Source organism: Desmodus rotundus, chromosome 10 (genome assembly GCF_022682495.2).
Source record: "Desmodus rotundus isolate HL8 chromosome 10, HLdesRot8A.1, whole genome shotgun sequence".
Lineage (NCBI taxonomy): Eukaryota > Metazoa > Chordata > Mammalia > Chiroptera > Phyllostomidae > Desmodus > Desmodus rotundus.
Window position 1 is genome coordinate 69,131,788 of NC_071396.1, and position 19,715 is coordinate 69,151,502.

Below are 19,715 nucleotides of genomic sequence, written 5' to 3' on the forward strand. Positions count from 1 at the left end.
TAGCGAAAATGCAGTTATTTTCTGGGGACCTGTGATAGAAATTAATTTTATCCTAGGTTCCCTTTATCCTAGAGGCACTAATATGAAGGCCTGCACAACTGACAGGTTTCTTTCCCCACAGCTGGCTCTCTGTCTCCTTCCCCATTGAGTTAACGCAGCAAACATCATACGGAATTTACCCAGGAAATGGTTAGAGTCCGTGCATCTCTACTGCATGTTATATTTGGCTCTTTCATCATGCACCTTGCTAAAATTCTTAATGGAATAATTCTCCCAATAGCTGAGGTCATGCCTCTCCTTGTAGATCTAACAGGGAGAGAATTATGACACCCAGCAGGGCTCTGGATAAATATTTAAAAGACCACTTTCAACTTTAATTTAATCAAGTACATTACAGTAGTCCTGAAAACCATTCTAAGTAGCATTCATTGAGAATTTACCGGAATATTGTGCGCACAGCGTGACATCTGGCCCGTCGAATGGAAAATGCTTGTCGGCTTGTTCAGGGTGAATACCCAGGCCTTTGTGATGCTGGTCTCGGTAGTGTATTGTGAGGTGCTGTTTGAAAAAGTCTCTTTATATCCCTTTTTTCCCTCATAGATCCTTTTATTTAGTTCTTAGTTAGGGACTCATTTACAATTTTTAAACATCAGTCCCTTGGATTTATTTAAAAATGGTTTTATTTTTAGAGCTGTTTCCAAAAGCCATCTTTGAGTTGGGCGGTTCTTACTTCTATTGATCCCTCAAGGTGTCTTGTGAAGGTGTGGGAGCATCAGTGTGTAAGACATGCTTTCTTTCTTTTCTGTAAATTTAATAAAATCATATTTGAAGTATAAGTATTTATTCTAATATCACCACGCATTGAGACCCCGCTTCAGTCAGCGTTTTTGTGCAGCAAAGTCACACTGCGAGGCCAATTTCTGGTTTGTATGTAAGACTCTTTCCGTAACCAAGACCATCTTGAGGTAAGGACTGGAGAGTACCCATCCATTTACTCAGGAAGCATTTCTTGAGCACCAACTACGTGTCAGACTAGGTACCAGTGACACAATAATGAAATACAAACAGGCTTGCAGTTTGCAATCTAATAAGATGGATAACATTAAATAAGTAATCATTTAATTTGTAGTAGGGTAAATGTTATATAAAACAGGAACCTCACGTACTCTTGGAAGGTAGCCTGAGGAAGTGAAGTATAAGCTACCACCTGAAAATAAATAGAAGTTTTCCAGGCCCGGAAACAGGAAGCTCATCCCAACATGCAGATGCCCTACATTGTAGAAGAACCTGGTAGGTTCAAGGAACAAGGAACGAGCAGTTTGGATGCAGACTGTTTTGTGTGGGGGAAAGTCAAGTGAGATGTATCTGAAGAGGCACACAGGAGTCAGATCAGGTGGGCCCGGCTGAGGACTTTGGACTTAGTTAAAACAGTGAGAAGTTATTGCAAGGTGCGGAAAGGGAAATGATACGGTTAGATTTGTGTTTGGAAAATGTCATTCTGGTTGCAAGAGGGAGAATGTGATGAAGATAAATTGTCAGGTTAGAGTAATATTTAAGAGATTGTGAATTGATTAGAAATGGATGCAGAGTGAAATGAGAGAGAGGAGATGTAAAGGATTACTTCCTGGTTTTGGAATGGATTGTGATGTGATGTATTGGGATGAGCAGCTCTAGAGGATAAGAAAGTTGGGGGCAAGATGATGACTTCAGTTTTGAACATGTTGAGTTTGAAAAGCCTTGAAGAGAGCCCCGTGGACGTGTATATTGGAGTTGAATGAATGGAGTTGGAAGCGTGGGGTCTGGAACAGAAGGAATGTCTAGGCTAGAGCCTGTGCACATCTGTAGCATGCAGTTGGTAAATGGCGTGTCGAAATGGACAGCCAAGAACAAAATGTGGGCTCTCCGACATTTTAAGGTTAAGTAGAGGAGGAAAAGCGGGCAAAGGGAAATTATCAGAGTGTGATGTCACCAAAGCTGGTGGACAATAACAATTCAAAAGGAGATGGTGACTAAGAGTACCAAGACACTGAGTGTGACGCACACTCAGCAGCGCATGTTGGGCATAATGCATAAGGTCCTTACTGACCTCAGAAGATAGATTGATGTGGTTTGAGACGTGAGGTGTGAGGAAACAGAGACAACCTCTTTGCGAAGTTTGGCTATGAAAGGAAAAAGAGTGAACAGCAGTAAAGGGAAATGTAGGTTCCAAGTCTAATTTTAAGCTTTTGTCCTCTGTTTTGTTTTGTCTTTGTTTCTTTTTATAATGGGGGAAACTGAAGTATGTTCAAATGTTGGTAGAAAGGATTCAAAAGTCCAGAAGTAATTAGAATATTTGGTTGCCTAAAGATCCTGGAGAATGAGGTGGCTGAGACCCAAACATAAATGGTAAGGGGGTCACTTTGAGAGGGGAGGATTCTCCCTGCATTGTGGTGGGAAGGAAGGAGGGAAATGGTGTTGCACAGGTGAGTGAGCTCTTGTTTTCTTAATGCAGTAGCATGCAAGCTCAGCTACTTGGAGCCAAGTGGTGGAAGTTGGTGGGAGGTTTGGAAGAGTGTAGAGGAGCTCAGGTGATATTGAAGACAGCAAGTAGTTTTGGTAACAATCTGCGGTGTTTAGTTTTTTCCTAGAAGAACTTAGCTACACAAAACCCAGAGCAGGAGTGTGGTCCATTTGTTCCATGGTTGCATTCTGTTTTTGCCACGGCCACTTTTGATAGAAGGTCGGAGAGGAAAGGAAATTCATATGCAACAGTCAAATACCGGTTGATAGACTCTAAGACTGGTTGATAGGCTCTAAGTCAAGAGAAGGGGGGACTGATGACTGATGGCAAGAAAAGAAGGGAAATTAGTGGCCTGGGAATTCCAGTGATGTTGAAAGCATCGTTAGGAGTTGGGCGGGATACCTGAGCAAGCAATTTGGAAGGATAGGCCTTCGTAGTCAACTGGCTCTTTGCTTAGTGGTTTCAGAAGCGGTGTCGTGTTGGTGGTGACAGGACCAGAGGGTTTTCTTCGTGTGTGTGCCAACATGGGTTCCGGGAAGGAACCACTGGAAATAAGTTGGTTAATGATGTGTGAGGGCAGCATACTGGATGGTACAACTGTGGGTATTAGGGTGCGTTGGGTGACTGCTGGAGCTGGGACAGAGCAGAACACAGTGGGTGGGGGCGGCAGTCTTTTCTGAGTCATGTGGTGACAGAGGAAGACGGGTGCCAGCAATGAGAGGGCCAGTGATGAGGGAGCCCCCAGTGTCAAGCCTCAGAACCAGGGGTAGTAAAGAATGTGAAAGAAATGTAGTCTCTAAGAGGTGCTGGGAAGAAAAGAGGGCACTGACTTCCCTGCCAATTCTGAGACACATGGAGTGTGAGAAAATGAACATTTTCTCCTAAAGAAAGCTGCAGAATGTACTCTTTTCCACTCACAGCCAGATAAAGTTAGAGCTAGATAATGGAGAAAATATTGAAATGAGGACAAGGAAATAGGGAGCTTGCACAGGAAATGAAAGCAGGAGAGCTGGGGAGAGAGAAGGAAAGTGTGGGGTTGTCAGGGAAATAAGGCCCAGATGGCATGACAGTAGGGGATAGAACATTCTAGGCGCTCATATCTATGTTGGGGAGAGGGGAAAGAGCGGGGGAGCAGACTGAGGAAAATCACATAACAGAGCAAAGGGGATTAAATTGAAATCCTTCAGACATGGATTGCCTCCTGTGCTTCACAGAATGCATCTCTGGCCTGAAGTGGTTATATATAGTGTAGTATAGTGGTGTGGTGTGGTGTGGTGTGTGGGTCAGGCAGTTCTGACTTCAGCTAGCCGATTAAGGAAGCTCGGGCAGGGTCGTGCTTGCTGTCTTTGGCACGCCCCTTTCGTAGCCCAGATTCTGTTCAGCACACGGGGCAGCCTTGGGGCTGAATGGGAGTATGGCAAACCGGACTTCACCCCCTTGCGTTCTCACCTCATGGCTGTCTTGCTTTTGCCAGTATTATTCTCTGAAAGAGATTAAGTGAATCTTCTCGTATCTTTTTTTTTTTTAATTTCTGCAGTGCCAATTTAATTTGCTCTGCCCCTTATATTAGCTGCTGTTAGTGTTACCTATTATAGCAATGATATTTTCTGCTAAATCATATTATAAAATGTCACAAGTACCCAGTAAGTGTTTTTGGTAATAATTTGTTTTTAATTTGTAAAGTCTTGATGAGTGTCATTTACATATTTTAGTCTTTCCAGTTCTTCTTTACGAAGGGTGTTTTCAAGGTTGTGTTCTTTTACTTCCTGAAGGAGCAAATGATGTGAAAACCCTTCCAGGTCAAGCTGTTTGTCCTACTCCAGGGTGCCGAGGAATAGGCCATATCCGTGGTCCAAGGTATTCAGGACATCACAGGTAAAATTTTTTCTTCTTTAAATTATTTCAGGGATAAATTAAACCATTATGCGAATTAGCAGCGATAGGCGGCATCATAAATGATGCGCTTGGAGCCAGACATCTCCCTGTCGTACTGCCTTCTCTGTTCCTAAAGTCCTTCCTTGACATTTCCCCCCGTCTGCCCACCTCTGCCTTCCCGGAGCCTTTTTGGACGTGAAGGCCTTGCCCAGACCCACGTCACGTCCCAGCACCCCTGCTCTGTAACCATTTCTCACGCACACCCTCCTTCGGATATACTTGCCACTCTAGGGTCCACCCCAGCCCTGAATTTTCTCCACACAGCTTCCGAGTCTTACTTTCTTTAGAGAAGTTCCAGGACCTCTTTACCTTTTCCCCTCTTGTTTTCTCTCTGTCCCTATTTCTTTTCCTGCATTTCTTACTCATTTGGAGATGAGATAAATCTTGGATAGAATAGAAAATAATGCTTGTGAAGTTATATCACAAAATATACCTGTTCTTTAAATATTTGGTATCAGTATGGGAAGGATAGTGCTTATAATGAAAAATAAGTACAAATAAATGTATATAAGCTTTTTCTGTCCCAGTCAACTGGTAAAATAATGGATAGGTGAATTATTTATATTGATGATCTAGTTGCAGACTATTTCAATTAAAACTGGGCCGAATTGTCATCAGACATGTCCAATAAACAATTTTTTTAAAAAACATAGGAAAGTATAAAGAAAAAAAAGAATAAATCATATAATATGTGAAGCAAGAAAACATTTGTTTCAATAAAAGAGATCCAAATAGAAGTTCTAGTTTTTTCAGGTGGTTGCAGTTCTGGAAACCTATGCTTGAAACAGTTCTGAACAAATCAAAACAAGTATTATTGTAAGAAATAATGGTAAGCACTCCCAAATAACATACATGAATGTTACATACGTAAATATAATATTGATATGAACACTTAAAGGAGAAGAATATAATATAGTACCCATAAAAAGACATAAACTGAAGACATGCAGACACCCCGGTTACTTGTGAAAGGTGTAGGAGTTGTGGGTGAGAGTGGGGCGGGCCTGGTGGGGACGTTGTGGTGTTTTATGAGGGAAGGAGGAAAAGAGAGTAAAGGACACGTACAGGATGAGAAAGACGGAGCGCTGTCATCTTTGGGAGGGTGGTCTGTATTAGGGATGACCTTGTCGGATGTACTGGATCCACTTTCCAGACCACTGGAAATGTGGCTGCAAATAATACTCCTCAGACTGTGTGTGTGTCTTTTTTTTTGTTTTGTTTTTAAATCTAGAACTGCCAAGTCCAATATGGTAGTCCAGTAGTCACATGTGTCCATTTAAATTAAACAATAACTGAAATCAAATACAATTAAAACTTTTTAGTTCCTTACTTAGCTACATTTCAGGGGCTCAGTATTCACCTGTGGCCAGTGACCAGCATACTGGACAGCAGAAAAGGTTCCTTAACAAGAGCCCGAAAAGGTGGTTTTCCGTGTTCTGCCTTCTCATGGTACATTTCTGAGTGCACGTTTGTCCAGGTGAAACAACTGGCCATTCGACTGCCTCTTCAAAACCGGAGTCGTTATGCTCAAAGTTAGCCGGGCCATAATCTTGCACTTGTCCTGTTCATTAGCACACTCTGGCGTTTCCTGTCCTGTAGCCCTGGGCGGAAGTAACAAGTTCCACCCTGGACAGCTCCTTAAGATCACTCCCCTGGCTCACTCACTCAGACCTCTTCTTCTCCTACATCACCGAGACCTCTTCTTCTCCCACATCACCGAGACCTCTTCTTCTCCCACATCATCGAGACCTCTTCTTCTCCTACATCACCGAGACCTCTTCTTCTCCCACATCACCGAGACCTCTTCTCCTACATCACCGAGACCTCTTCTTCTCCTACATCACCGAGACCACTTCTTCTCCTACATCACCGAAACCTCTTCTTCTCCCACATCACCGAGACCTCTTCTTCTACTACATCACCGAGACCTCTTCTTCTCCTACATCACCGAGACCTCTTCTTCTCCTTTGCCTTCCACACTGCTCTGTTACGTAGTTCATTCTCCTTTCCCTACTTGGATTCTGAAAATATTGTGAACAAAGTCACAATGGCCATGTTCCACTTTGTTCTAGCAGCTTCCCTGAGCTTTTCTCATCCAGTATGAAGTTTAACTATTCATACTTGTAGTATCTAATTATGAATAATATTGAGAATATCTGACATGACTTTTTTGACCAAGTGGCCTTTAATGGTTGACCTCAGAACTTCTGAAGAAACTAGAATGTAAAAAAAAGAGAATAGTTTAAAGAAGGCATTCTGTGACACTTAGAAAAAAAGAAATACTGGGCCCATGTGATAGAACAGTGGGACATTCTAAGGGAGCTAGAAGGCACAAGACGTTATATTTCCAGACCTTACAGTTCACAGGGCTGCTCCAGGTGAGGCCTCGTGATTGGGCCATGGCTCTTCTCCTGTCCTAGCTTTTGTTATGACAGAGCAGGGCCCCCGCAGGCAAGAGAAACATCTTCAAAAGCTGAACAATTCCATTATCTCAGAAAAGCGAAACAAAAAGCAATGAGTGCCTACAGCTTGCATTTCTCTAGAATGAAAAAGACTAAAATTAAACAAACGGATGTTTCTTAAGCTTACTTTTCATGTAGAATTTTTAAGGTATTTAAATGATCAGGTAAATAAAGTCTAACTTACCTCTGCAGAGAAGAGCAGAGAGATAACTTTTATTTAACACTATTTTGCATTACAGAAATGAGGACAAACTTGTTGGAGTTGATGTTGATTATATGGAAATTACTGGAGGTGTAAGTCAGGTGGTCTAAGGTTAGCTATGTGTAGGAGGTGCTGGGCATCTCTCTCTCCCTTGCTTTCATCATTCTCAGTGACAGGCCTCTTTATCAAGTCTAGCTTTGTGGTGCTGGAGTTACTCATGAACTGACTATCCCCATTTTCAGTTAACACATTGATTTCTTTTTAAAGCAGTAGTTCCGTTCTTACTTTAGGTCATCAGATGCCGAACATCGTTTTCAAGTCAGTCCGTTTACTTAGGTAACTGTGTGTATAACTTAAGAATTTATCTAAATCCTTTTATAACTAAATGGGAAAAATTGTTTTGATATCATAAAGTCTGGGGTTTGTTTTTATGTTATTTCTATTTTGTAGTCTAAATTTTACATATCTCTAAGAGGAAAATATTATTCTTCAGTATGTATCTCTGGTGGTATCTGCGGAGAATATTATGCACACACACTCACACACACACACTCACACACATACCCTACCTAACTACACCTGCTAGAAACTTGCCATACCACACCCAAAGTTATCATATGTTTTGCCTCTTACATGTCAATAAGAATTTTTAAATGTTACTGTATCCTCCCAGAATCCTACATCATCTCTACCTTGAGTTTCCCGAAGCATTTAAATTAATAAAACTTGCATATTCCAAAATGAAAGTCTATTTTTTTCTCTTGTCCTAGATTTGTATCTTTACCAAAGAATGATCATTCTGTAAGATGCTTTTTGCAGTTTCTGCCCAGAAGATTCCTAGGCAGATATTCTTACCTTCAAAAAGAGACAAAAACAATAAAACCAGGAAATTCCCGGGGGGGGGTGGGGGTGGTTAGGTTCTTTTTTTAAATTGTTGTTTAAGTACAGTTGTCTCCATTTTGCTGCCACCACTTCCCCTGCCTGACCCACCCCCATCTCCCACCCTCAATCCTACCCTCCTTTGGCTTTGCCCAAGGGTCCTTTATACATGTTCCTTGACGGCCCTTCTCCTTTCTCCTGCCCCCTTCCCCTCTGGTTACTGTCAATTTGTTATTTATTTCAATGTCTCTGGTTATATTTTGCTTGCTTGTTTTGTTGATTAGGTTCCAGTTATAGACGAGATCATATGGTATTTGTCTTTCACCAGTTCTAAAGAACCTATGCACCCCAGTGTTCATAGCAGCACAATTTACAATAGCCAAGTGCTGGGAGCAACTTAAGTGCCCATCAGTAAATGAATGGATCAAAAAACTATGGTACATTTACACAATGGAATACTGTTGGGGACCGCTCTGTGTGCTTTTGGAGACTGTAGCCCTGAGACTGTAGCCCCTGAAAGGGGCTAGTAAGTCTCCCTGGAAAACCAGGTAAAAATACAGGTGGCAGGCATGACCCGACTCTTAACACAGAGGGTTCCCATGGGAATCAGACCTGATAAATACATTGTATCCTTTGAAGCTTGCTTTGCTTGGTATAGCCCTCTCGATATAAACCAGATGTTTAAGTTCAAGACATAAGGAGTAAACTCCTTATCTCATGAAACACGTCTTAAAGACCCTCTGGAGTCAGCATGACTAACAGACCCTGACCTATGACAAATCTGTGTGTTCCTTCAGTTGTTATCTATAGATAATACCTGTTTGTGTATGACTATAGCCTTTGACATTGACTGATGAGCTATGCATGTATGCTCTGTACACCTACACATACCATTCCCAATAAAAGCCATTTGGGAGAAGAGCTTGGGGTGTTCTCCACTAGAGGGAATTGCCACCCCCTTCCCCACCAGAGCAGCAAGATTGTGTCCAGGATGGCTTACTTCTCATCCGCAACGGCTGGGAGAATTCTGCGGGATGGAGTTCCTCCCACAGAATACTACTCAGCAGAAAGAAAGGAGGAGCTCCTATCCTTTGCAACAGCATGGATAGAACTGGAGAGCATTATGCTAAGTGAAGTAATGGTTTGTTTTAAATTGTCGACTTTCCTTTTAATGGAGGCCTGTGAAACTCCTTTGGGCTCTTGACCTCATAGACCTGTCTCCTGTCATACTTAGAAGCAGCCTTCCCTGTTCAAGGATAGCATTTCCTCCTCCTGCTTCTTGGATGGGTTTTGAGATAGCACTCCCTGGTTGCATCACAGTGTGACCTTGAAACCTAAACTCCTCCAGCTGACCTCTGATCCATCTTAGCCCTGCTCTGTGGCAGGCTGAGACTCCTGCTTGCTTATCTCTCACCTCTAAAGCCCTTCTCAGCTGCAGTCAGACATAGCTAAGGGTTTATTAATCAACACCTTCCTAAGCAGATGACTCTTCTGGGGTCTTCTGTCATTATCCCCCAGTCCCTTAGTATGAATTGGTTTCTCTGCAGGTTTGATAAACAGCTGTCATCTTGGGACCTACCTGCCTCCTGAAACTCCCTGTACCTCCCTTCTGTTAGATCCTTTGTTCTTGGATTCTGAGTATTCTTTTCACTGGTTTTTGGGATAGGATTTGTGGGAAGTATGTATGTAGGTTGTATGTATAGCTAAACTACATTTTTATCTCTCCTCAACCACAGTTGTTCAGTTGTGGATAGAATTCCAGTTGGAAACCTTTTTCACCAGAATATTTAAGGCATTTCAAATTTCAGTTTTGCAAAAAGAGTTGTTCTTCCTCCCCCTCACTTCAAGAATCTCACCTCCCCCCTAGATATTTTTAGGACTTTCTCTTTATCCCTTATGTTCTGAAATGAGCCGTATTCATTCATTGGTTAAATGGGAAAACTCAGGTCTCTTATTTCTGGGAAATGTTTCCATAGTGTTTATTCTGTATGCCCTCCTTTCTGTTTGCTCTGTTCGCTTTTTTGCAATGATGCTTGGATTTTCTTTCCTAGACTTAACCTCCTTATCTCTTGTTCTCTTCTATGGAATATTTCCTCAGCTTTATTTTCCATTCCTTTAATGGAAGTTTTTAATTGCTCTATGACATTTTTTCTGTTTCTTTCTTTTTCTTTTTTTAAAATATATTTTATTAATTATGTTATTACAGTTGTCCCATTTCCCCCCTTTTATTTCCCTCCGCCCTGTACACTTTCTCCCACCTGTATCACCCTCCCCTTAGTTCATGTCCATGGGTCGTACATATAAGTTCTTTGGCTTCTCCATTTCCCATATTATTCTTAACCTCCCCCTGTCTATTTTCTACCTACCATTTATGCTACTTATTTCCTACACCTTTTCCCTCATTCCCCCCCTCCTGTTCTCCACTGATAACCCTCCATGTGATCTTCATTTCTGTGGTTCTGTTCTTGTTCTAGATGTTTGGTTTAGTTTGTTTTCTCAGTTTTGGGTTTTTTTGTTTGTTTGTTTGTTTAGGTTCAGTTGTTGATAGTTGTGAGTTTCTTGTCATTTTACTGTTCATGGTTTTGATCATCTTCTTTTTCTTAGATAAGTCCCTTTAACATTTCATACAATAAGGGCTTGGTGACGATGAACTCCTTTAACTTGACCTTATCTGAGAAGCACTTTATCTTCCCTTCCATTCTAAATGATAGCTTTACCAGATAGAGTAGTCTTGGATATAGGTCCTTGCCTTTCATGACTTTGAATACTTCTTTCCAGCCCCTTCTTGCCTGCAAGGTTTCTTTTAAGAAATCAGCTGAGAGTCTTATGGGAACTTCTTTGGAGGTAACTGTCTCCTTTTCTCTTGCTGCTTTTAAGATTCTCTCCTTATCTTTAATCTTGGGTAATGTATTTATGATTACATTAAGAGAAAGTACAGTAAGAGAAAGTGCCTTGGTATGCGCTTCCTTGGGTCCAACTTTCTTGGGACTCTTTGAGCTTCCTGGACTTCCTAGAAGTCTATTTCCTTTGCCAGATTGGGAAAGTTCTCCTTCATTATTTTTTTCAAATAAGTTTTAAAATTCTTGCTGTTGTTGTTCTCCTTCTGGCACCCCTATGATCCAGATGTTGGAATATTTAAAGTTGTCCTGGAGGTTCCTAAACCTCTCCTCATTTTTTTGAATTCTTGTTTCTTCATTCTGTTCTGGTTGAATGTTTATTTCTTCCTTCTGCTCCAAACGATTGATTTGAGTCCTAGTTTCCTTCCTGTCACTGTTGGTTCCATGTACATTTTCCTTTATTTAACTTTTCATAGCCTCCACATTTTCCTCTATTTTGCAGCCATACTCAACCAATTCTGTGAGCATCCTAATTACCATTGTTTTGAACTGTGCATCTGATAGGTTGGCTGTCTCTTCATCACTTGGTTGTATTTTTTCTGGAGTTTTGATCTGTTCTTTCATTTGGGCCATTTTTTTTTTGTCTCAATGCACCTGTTACATAATAAGGGGTGGGGCCTTAGGTATTCTCCAGGGTGGGGCAACCCACGTCTCTGTATAGTGGTGCTCCTTGGTTGTCAGATTTCCATACAGTTCGATTTTTTGTCATTTCTGATTATTTTTGTTTTTAAATTTCTTGTTGTCCTTCTTTTGGTTGTGCAAGGAGGTACAGTGTATCTACCTATGCCTTCATCTTGGCTGGAAGTCCCATTTTTTCAGTTTCTGAGAATGAATCTTTATTCTCTGACTTGTTTTTTTATTGTATCCCTCTCTTATGGGGTGGATTGTGTGTCCTTTCTTAACTCTGACAATGTTTGAGGCTGTTTTCCTGTATTGACTTTTTCCAGGTACTTGTGTTTTTGTTTTTGTTTTTTTTTATCTGTTTGTTTTGTTTTGATTAGTTGGTCAGCTTGCTTCTGTCGTATGACAGGCATTTATCAAATCCTGGCAGTCTTTCTCCGTGTTCACTCTTGAGAGTGAGGTACCAGAAAGCTGGTATGTTGGGGCCTGCCAGTTGGTGAGCTTCATGGATTGTGGTCAGGCAGGAACCTGGGTGATGCCAAGGAGCCCCCAGCCCCAGTGACAGGCCTCTTCTGAGTAAGTCTCTTTCAGCAGAGACCATCTTCCAAACTCTTCCTGGTATGTCTTTATGGCAACCTTTCTCTCAGACTCTGTTCTTAGTTTATCCATTTTCCAACTTCAAAAACTGTGTTGAATTATTTTATCTGCTGTCATTTCTTCTCTCATTCTTTGTCTTTATGCATTCTACCCTTTCATTGATTCATTTATTTTTTTAGTAGTAAGAGAAAGGATCTATTATCAAGGAAAAAGGATAAATTCACATTCCCAACCTGCTCTTTTCTCTTATTAACACTTTGTTTACCCCCCAAATAATAATTCAGCTAACAGCATAAGATTTTATGTCTGACTCTCTGTAGTTCTTCTACTTCATCATCATAACACCTTCTTCCTGATATACATAGAAAATACAAGATTTTGTATAATGACTTTTTATTTAATGTGGCTTTGTATATTTTGTAATGGTTGATTGGAGTACTATTTTCAAAGAATTATCAAAGGCATGGTTTTCATTTTATATTCACAGTATTTCTTAATTTATTGTCATCTTCAGTTAAAACTTTTACATGCTGAGAGAGTTCCTTAATGACATGTGTTCACTTTTATCTGATCCCTTTGTCACTTGGCCTGTCATTTTCTTTGACATTATGTTACCACATAGTGAAATTGAACTGGGTGGAAATTTAAAAATAAAATTTGGAGATGTATTTTTACTTTATTAAGTAAAAAGAAAGAGTATCTGACTTAAGATAACACTTTTAATTCTCAAAATGACATGATTAATTATGCAATTTAGTAAAAGCTTTGATGAAGTAAAAAAGATCAGTCATGGGTCTTTAAATCACTTCTACACATTAGTATAAAATTCTTGAGTGTCAATGTATATGTGTGATTTTACTGAATCGGGAAATAATTATGTGAGAATTTCCCCTACCTTTAAAGAAGATTGCATCTGGAATGCTTAGTTTTATAGCAATTGACGTGTTCATTTCCAAAGAGACTATGTTCTTTGACACATTCTAAGGATTTTCCTAATACAAAATTCCAAATTACAAGAATTGCCAAGACTGCAGAAGCTGTACCCTATTATAATTAGAGCAGATATAGATTCAGTTTATTTTTGTGTGAGAACAGTTTATAGTAATTAACAGAAGGCCAAAATGATATCTTATAACTTTAAATCCCCTTAAAAACCAAAACCAAAGTAAAATGTTGGGGAAAGCCCCAAAAGTCTAAATTCAGAATCAATTCTGAAGAACTGACATAAAATGTCTTATTTAAATTCATAAGAGCTATAATAAGAGAAGCTTATATACCTGGGCAGAGCAACTGCTCCCAGTGATTGGTCGGCCTGGAAGTATCCACACCCCTCCCAGGACTGGGTCCCTTTTTAACGGGGGCTAATAGTACACCATATGGTGGGTCCTCTCTTAGGCCACCAGAAAGAGCAATGCATTCCTAAGCTAACAGAGAACATCAGGCAGTCATCGCACTCTGTACATTCATCAGCCTTCCTGGAGGCATGGCATTTTTGTTTGGACAGCATTACTGGTTTGGTGGTTTGGTTTTCAGGTAGTCAGCCAAGCCTGAGGCCACAGAGAGTGAAGAGTCCAACATTTCCCAGACACCTTTGCTGCTGGAGCCATACTGTCTCTAAAGTGACTTCTACACTATAAATGAAGAAAACCCATTCTCTTAAAATGTAGAAATATCACCACCATGTACATTAGTTAAAAACTGATACTATTTTATTAAAAATTAGTTTATGGTCAATAATAAAATTTTGGAGAATATTTGAAGTATTCAAAAACAAATAAAAACCATTTGTACTCCAGCTACAAAGTAACATGCTTTAAATCTATTTCATTTTTTCAGGCTTTTTTCATATATTTTTTTCCATGACTAGGATCAGACAGGACATACAAATTTTTGTTATTTGTTTTCAATAAAATAACAAATAGTTATTTTATTAATGAGGTATTATTTGGTTGACAAGTTTCACGACCATTGTATCTGTGTGTTATGCATTCTGTATTAGTTAAAAATGACTCTTCATTCTAATTTTTCTTTGATCTTGCGTTGTCTCATCGGTTTTTTTTTAGTGTTCCTAAAATCTTTGCCTATTCTTTTTTTTTTTTAGCCTTTCATGTTATTTTATTTAGGTATGGTTTTTGTGAAAAACATATACTGGTAAATGTCTTTAAAATGAAATCTCATCTAATAGTCTTTCCTCTTAATAACAGAATTTTTGACCTATTTGCAATTATTATTGTAATTATTATGTAAATTGTATGTATTCAAGTTTGTTTTATGCCTTACATTTTTTTTGATTTTCTTGTGAGGGTGGTGGACAAGGAAGGGACCTTCCTTTTTTCCTACCTTCCTTCTTTTCAGAATATTTTGTTTTTTGGTAACTTCTAGTTAAGAAGGATGGCTTTTAATTATTCTAATGGTTATTCTAAAGTTTTTCTAGATGCAATTCTAACCCAACATTTATAGCCATCAGAGCCATTAGAAGAACATTAATCTTCGGCTTTCTTTTGTGAAATTTGAAATGCTAAAGGATCCCCCCACACCATCCATCATATTCACTTGTGTTGATGTGAGGTTATATACTTCACTATTTTTTTCTTTGCAATTTTTGAGCAATAGAGATCAACTATTCTTGAAAACAAGTGGTCAAACAATTTTGCAATCTAATTTAAAAACACCAATGAACATTTATTTCTGTACATTTTACTGGTTCTAGTGGTAACCTCAGTCCTTTCCAGGCACAGTTTTCTCATTTCTTGATTAAGCATCTTTTATTCCTCATTCTGGAACAGTTCCCAGATTTATTTTAATTTGTCTGTAGTGCCTGGATATTATATTTAAAATCTTTTGCATGTCAGAGAATGCCTCTCACCTATGAGGAATTGGAGAGGAGACAGATGTTTTAAGCACAGACCTTTTTTTCCCCTCAGTTTCATCCATGTTACTTCATATTCTCTCCTAGACTTACTGGACAGGGGGCCTGGCCCTGAGAGGGCCTAGCCAGGGCCAGCCAGCAGTGGGTGGGTTCTCAACTTCATGTAGGAAAGATTTCGCAGCACGAGTCCAGGTGATGATGAGGGTGCGTTTGTTAAAGCTGGGGACAGTGAAATAAGGAAGAGCTTAGCATAGAAGAAGCAACTGGAGAGCCTAGACTGGGCTGCCTTAGCTCACTGGGAAGTCAGAGGAAAGGGGGCCTTGGAGATGAGTTCAGGGGATTAGCCCCGGAAGAGCTGTCACTGTGCATTGCCTTGGAGTTTAGGAGAGTGCTTGTGGGGGAAGATTAAGGGAAAGGAAATAGCTCAGGTTGCTCCTCAGAGGGAGAGTATGTTTTGGGTCATTTGTTTTGAGGCTTCTCTCTCATGCAGGCAGGAATCTTAGGGGATATCTCAGAGGAGGATTTCAGTAGAATATTCATCAGTTTTCCAAGTGTACCTTTTCAGGGACCTGGTCTCCATTGATTGGTCATTGATGGGGCAGGGGGTCTTCAGTTACAGCAGCTGGTCCTGGCGTTGCCCACCTCGTTGGTCTTGCTGCTTTTCTGGGCCTAGAACTGAAATGCAGCCAAGGCCTGGATGTTATCACCTGATCTTCTGTATCTGGCTATAAATTGCTCAGCCAGTTTGTTCAGCTCTCTGTTTCAGTTTCCCTATTCCACTTGCCAGGGAATTTTTCTGGCTTCTTACTGTCCTGTCTCACTAGTTTCTGTTGTGATGTTGGCGGAGTCTAATGCCACCCCAACAGATGGTTCTTCAGAGGTAGCCTGCCCTCCTTTTATCAAGGTCTCTATAGGGTACCTTTATATTTTTACATACATATGTGAAATTTAAAGTTTCCCTGCATATGTCTAGATACAGTTTTCTTTTCATCCAGTTTACCTGTAATGCCATATTCTCAGTTTTTAGGCCAGAGTTCTCCACCTCAGATCATTTTATTTCTTCAAGTATTTTTTAAAGCTTTATTTATATTCTAACTGTTCTTCTCTTCAGAATTCTTATTAAATGACATTGGGTCCTGGGCATCTGTCCCTAATGCCTCTCATCTTTTCTCTCATCATTTTCAGTTCTATCTTGTCTCTCTGGGTACCTGCGAGTTGCGTGAATGTGTGTTCTAAACGGCTGGTGAGGTCTGCTGTGCCTCCCCTGAGGCTCTTCCCCAGCGTGCTGTTGTGACACCTCCTCGACGCTTTCCCGACCTTCCTTGTTTCTCACCGTCTCCATCACCAGTTACTACTAAGCAGGCACCATGAGAGACATTCTAGGTATAAAGGTCTTAGTTGATCCTAACACATAAATATCTCTACAGTGGAAAGTATCATTTCTTTCTTTATTTTCTCCAAGATGAAAAGCTTCAAGTGGGCTTAGCCCTTAATTAAAAGGAACTTAAAATATTCCTTATAATTTCAGCTGGTTGGACAACAGTAAGTTTACATCATCTCTGGGCCTCAGATTTTTCATCTAGTGAACAAAATAATTAGTCTAGATGATTTCTCATTTCCTTTTTAGAAACAGTATGTGTGATGTCATTTACTCTAAGAGATACATAATTTTCCTAAGCTCTACAACATACTGCCAAGGCAGAACTTATTCCAGTTGCTGTTAACTTACCTATAGGCAGACTACACTGTTTATTAACATGTAAATGTCTTAAGTTCAAGATCTGTATTTCAAATGTAAGGCCCATAACTGCAAAAATGCTGCTGGAACAAGGAACTGGGTTGGAATAACCCGTTTCCTAAAAATGCCTCAAGAATCCAGATTTAACAATTCTTCCATTATCTGCTAGACACAGGGAAAAAATTATAGTTCCATAAGTAACTTGCTGTGATTTTCTGGAGTTACTCATATTGTTGAAGAATTTGTCCTGGCTAATCTGAATGCGTGGGAAACTCAGTAATGTGAATTAAAATGGATTATTTTTTCCAAGAGGTAACATTCCTACACCTAGGAAGTTTGTCACACTCTCTACATTTTTTTCCTTATTTATAAATGAATCTTAAATATATCATCCTTTTGGAGACTCTGTTTTTAATATTTTTAAGTAAACATCATTACTAAAGGTGACGGCAAAAATCCAAACAGACATTGGAGCCGGGGTCAGTCTGCCTTTCGCGAAGGAGGATAATGTTCATAGTACACATAGTACAGCTGTGGTCATGTGTCACTAAAAGCGTTTGGTCAGCGAGGGGCCACATGTACGATGGTTGTCACATCAGGTTATAATGGAGCTGAAAAATTCCCATCGCCAAGTGACACTGTAGCAGTTGTAAACTCATAGCACAATGCCTTACTCCATGCTGGTGAACACAGACCTACTGTGCCTCCAGTTGAGTAAACGCATAGCACATACAGTTATGCGCAGTACATAATACTTGATAATAAACAGCTGTGTTACTGGTTGATGTATTTACTATACTGTACTTTTTATCATTGTATTAGAGGGTACTCCCTCTACCCATAAAAAGGTAAACATTTTGCTTTGAAACAGCGTGTCACGTTACTCTGGCAGCAGCTTCGTTCACCTCACGTCTCCCTGTTTTTTATTGCATCCTTCCCTCTTGCTTGATTGCGTCTCATGCTGTTTTGTGCAGCAACATGCTGTACAGGCTTGTGGCCTAGGAGCAGTAGGCTGCGCCATACAGTAGGTGTAGCCTGTACCATGTATTACGCTATGTCATCTAGGTTTGTGTAGTACACTTTACGATGTTTGCAAACGAAGAAATTGCCTAATGATGCATTTTTGAGACTATGTCCCCATCGTTAAGTGGTGCACAACTATTTTCAGAAATTACTCGCCAGCAGACAATAGGGTAGACTGAGTTCGATGCAGAATTTTAATGATTTTTTTTCTTTGAAAAGAGTTGGTTGTACAAGATAATAATAACAATCATAAGATGCTGTATTTTCGTGTTATTTAACCACTTACATCATGTTTCTCATGCATTGACTTAACTAACACACAAAACAGGCCTACGCTGTAAATTTTAAAATCCCCATGAATCAAAAAACGGAGACTTGGACAAGTTATATGTTGTCATCGTGGCACAGCTAATAAGTGACTGAATTTAAACTAAATGTCTTCTAATTACTCATCTGCTACTCTTTCTCCTACACATACACGTGTCCGAAAAGGAAATTGGTATTAAACTACATGTTAATACCTGTAAACCTGTTACACCTGAGAACTATAAAAGTATTTCTCATAAAACAGAACTGTCAATAAGAAAGTAACGAATCATGCCAAGTGAAAGAAGTCAGAGAGAGAAAGACAGAACAGTATGATTTTACTTACATGTGGAATCCAAAAAAACAAACCAGCCTTGGCTGGTGTGGCTCAATGGGTTGAGCACTGGCCTGTGAACCAGTAGGTCACTGGTTCTGTTCCTTGTCAGGGCACGTGCCTGGGTTACAGGCCAGGTTCCCCACTGGGGGCGTGCAAGAGGCAACCAATTGATGTTTCTCTCACACATCCATGTTTCTCTTCCTCTCTTTCTCCCTCCTTTCACCTTCCTGAAAATAAATAAAATATTTAAAAACAAACAAACAAACAGAAACAGACCCATAGATACAGAGCACATAGATACAGTCCGGTTGCCAAACAGGAGGGAGGTAAGAGGACTGGGTGAAATTTTAAAAATAAAATAAAAAGGACTTACAAATCAGAAATCTGAAATAAGAGCTTTAGTGATGAAAATATTAATTTCGGTATGATGATTTTAATCATCCTTTGGTCTCAATCATTCACATTATGAAGATACAACAAGGTATCATATTCCAGCTTTTGCTATTTTTTGCTATTATAATCATTAAATATGTCATATTTAATGTTTACTTACCTGTCCTTATGTGGAACCAGATGGAAGAGGTGTATTGCCTATTTATAAGAACTAGCTGTTACTGCTGAATTTTCCAGATTCCTCAGTGATAACAGTGGGTGCAGTTGAGGATTAATTAGAATTGCATTAGAACTTCCAGAGCAAAAACGCCAGGTAGATAAAGTGGTGCTTTGTATCTGCAAATGATCGTGCCGACTGTGGAACTAGACACGACCGACAGTGACTTAGTTACAATGCTACATGCTGTAGAAGTTTCAGGCACGAACGGAGAACCAGTACTTCTGAATGTAATACATGGATTATGGTCTCGGAAGTCTTATAAAATGTCGTGAGCAAAAATGATGTAGTACATACCTAAATTAATTTAGAAAGGTATAGAATTTTCATTCCAAATTAAATGCCCAACAGAAATGTACGTGTGTATTCACCAAGAGACACGTACCAGAATTTTCATAGCAGCACCATTTATAAAAGCCCAAACCTGAATCTACCCAAATACCCATCAAAGTGAAGGGATAGATTGTGTTGTTCATGCAATGGACGCTGTACAGCAAGGAGACAGACCGTACACATGACCACTGACTGAAACGTTTGCACCGAACACAAATAGTAAACACCGAATGACTTTATCAATGTAAGGTTCATTAATGTAAGGCTCATTAATGTAAGGTACAAAAACAGGCAGAAGTTGCTACCATGTAAGAGTTCAGGACTGTGGTTCCCCTTGTGGGCGTGACTGGAAGACAGGGATTAGAGGGGCTTCTGGGGTACCACTCTGTTTCTTGATGTGGCGCTT

The 19,715-nt window shown here is 39.9% G+C and overlaps 1 protein-coding gene across 1 annotated transcript in view; it reads left to right on the forward strand.

Moving 5' to 3' along the window:
* L3MBTL4 (L3MBTL histone methyl-lysine binding protein 4) overlaps positions 1–19,715 on the forward strand; it is a 413,756-nt gene that overhangs the window by 243,229 nt on the left and 150,812 nt on the right. The window contains exon 14 of the mRNA XM_053913420.2: positions 4,273–4,375. Coding sequence (XP_053769395.1) covers positions 4,273–4,375 — 103 coding nt within the window. The remainder of the gene's footprint in view (positions 1–4,272; positions 4,376–19,715) is intronic.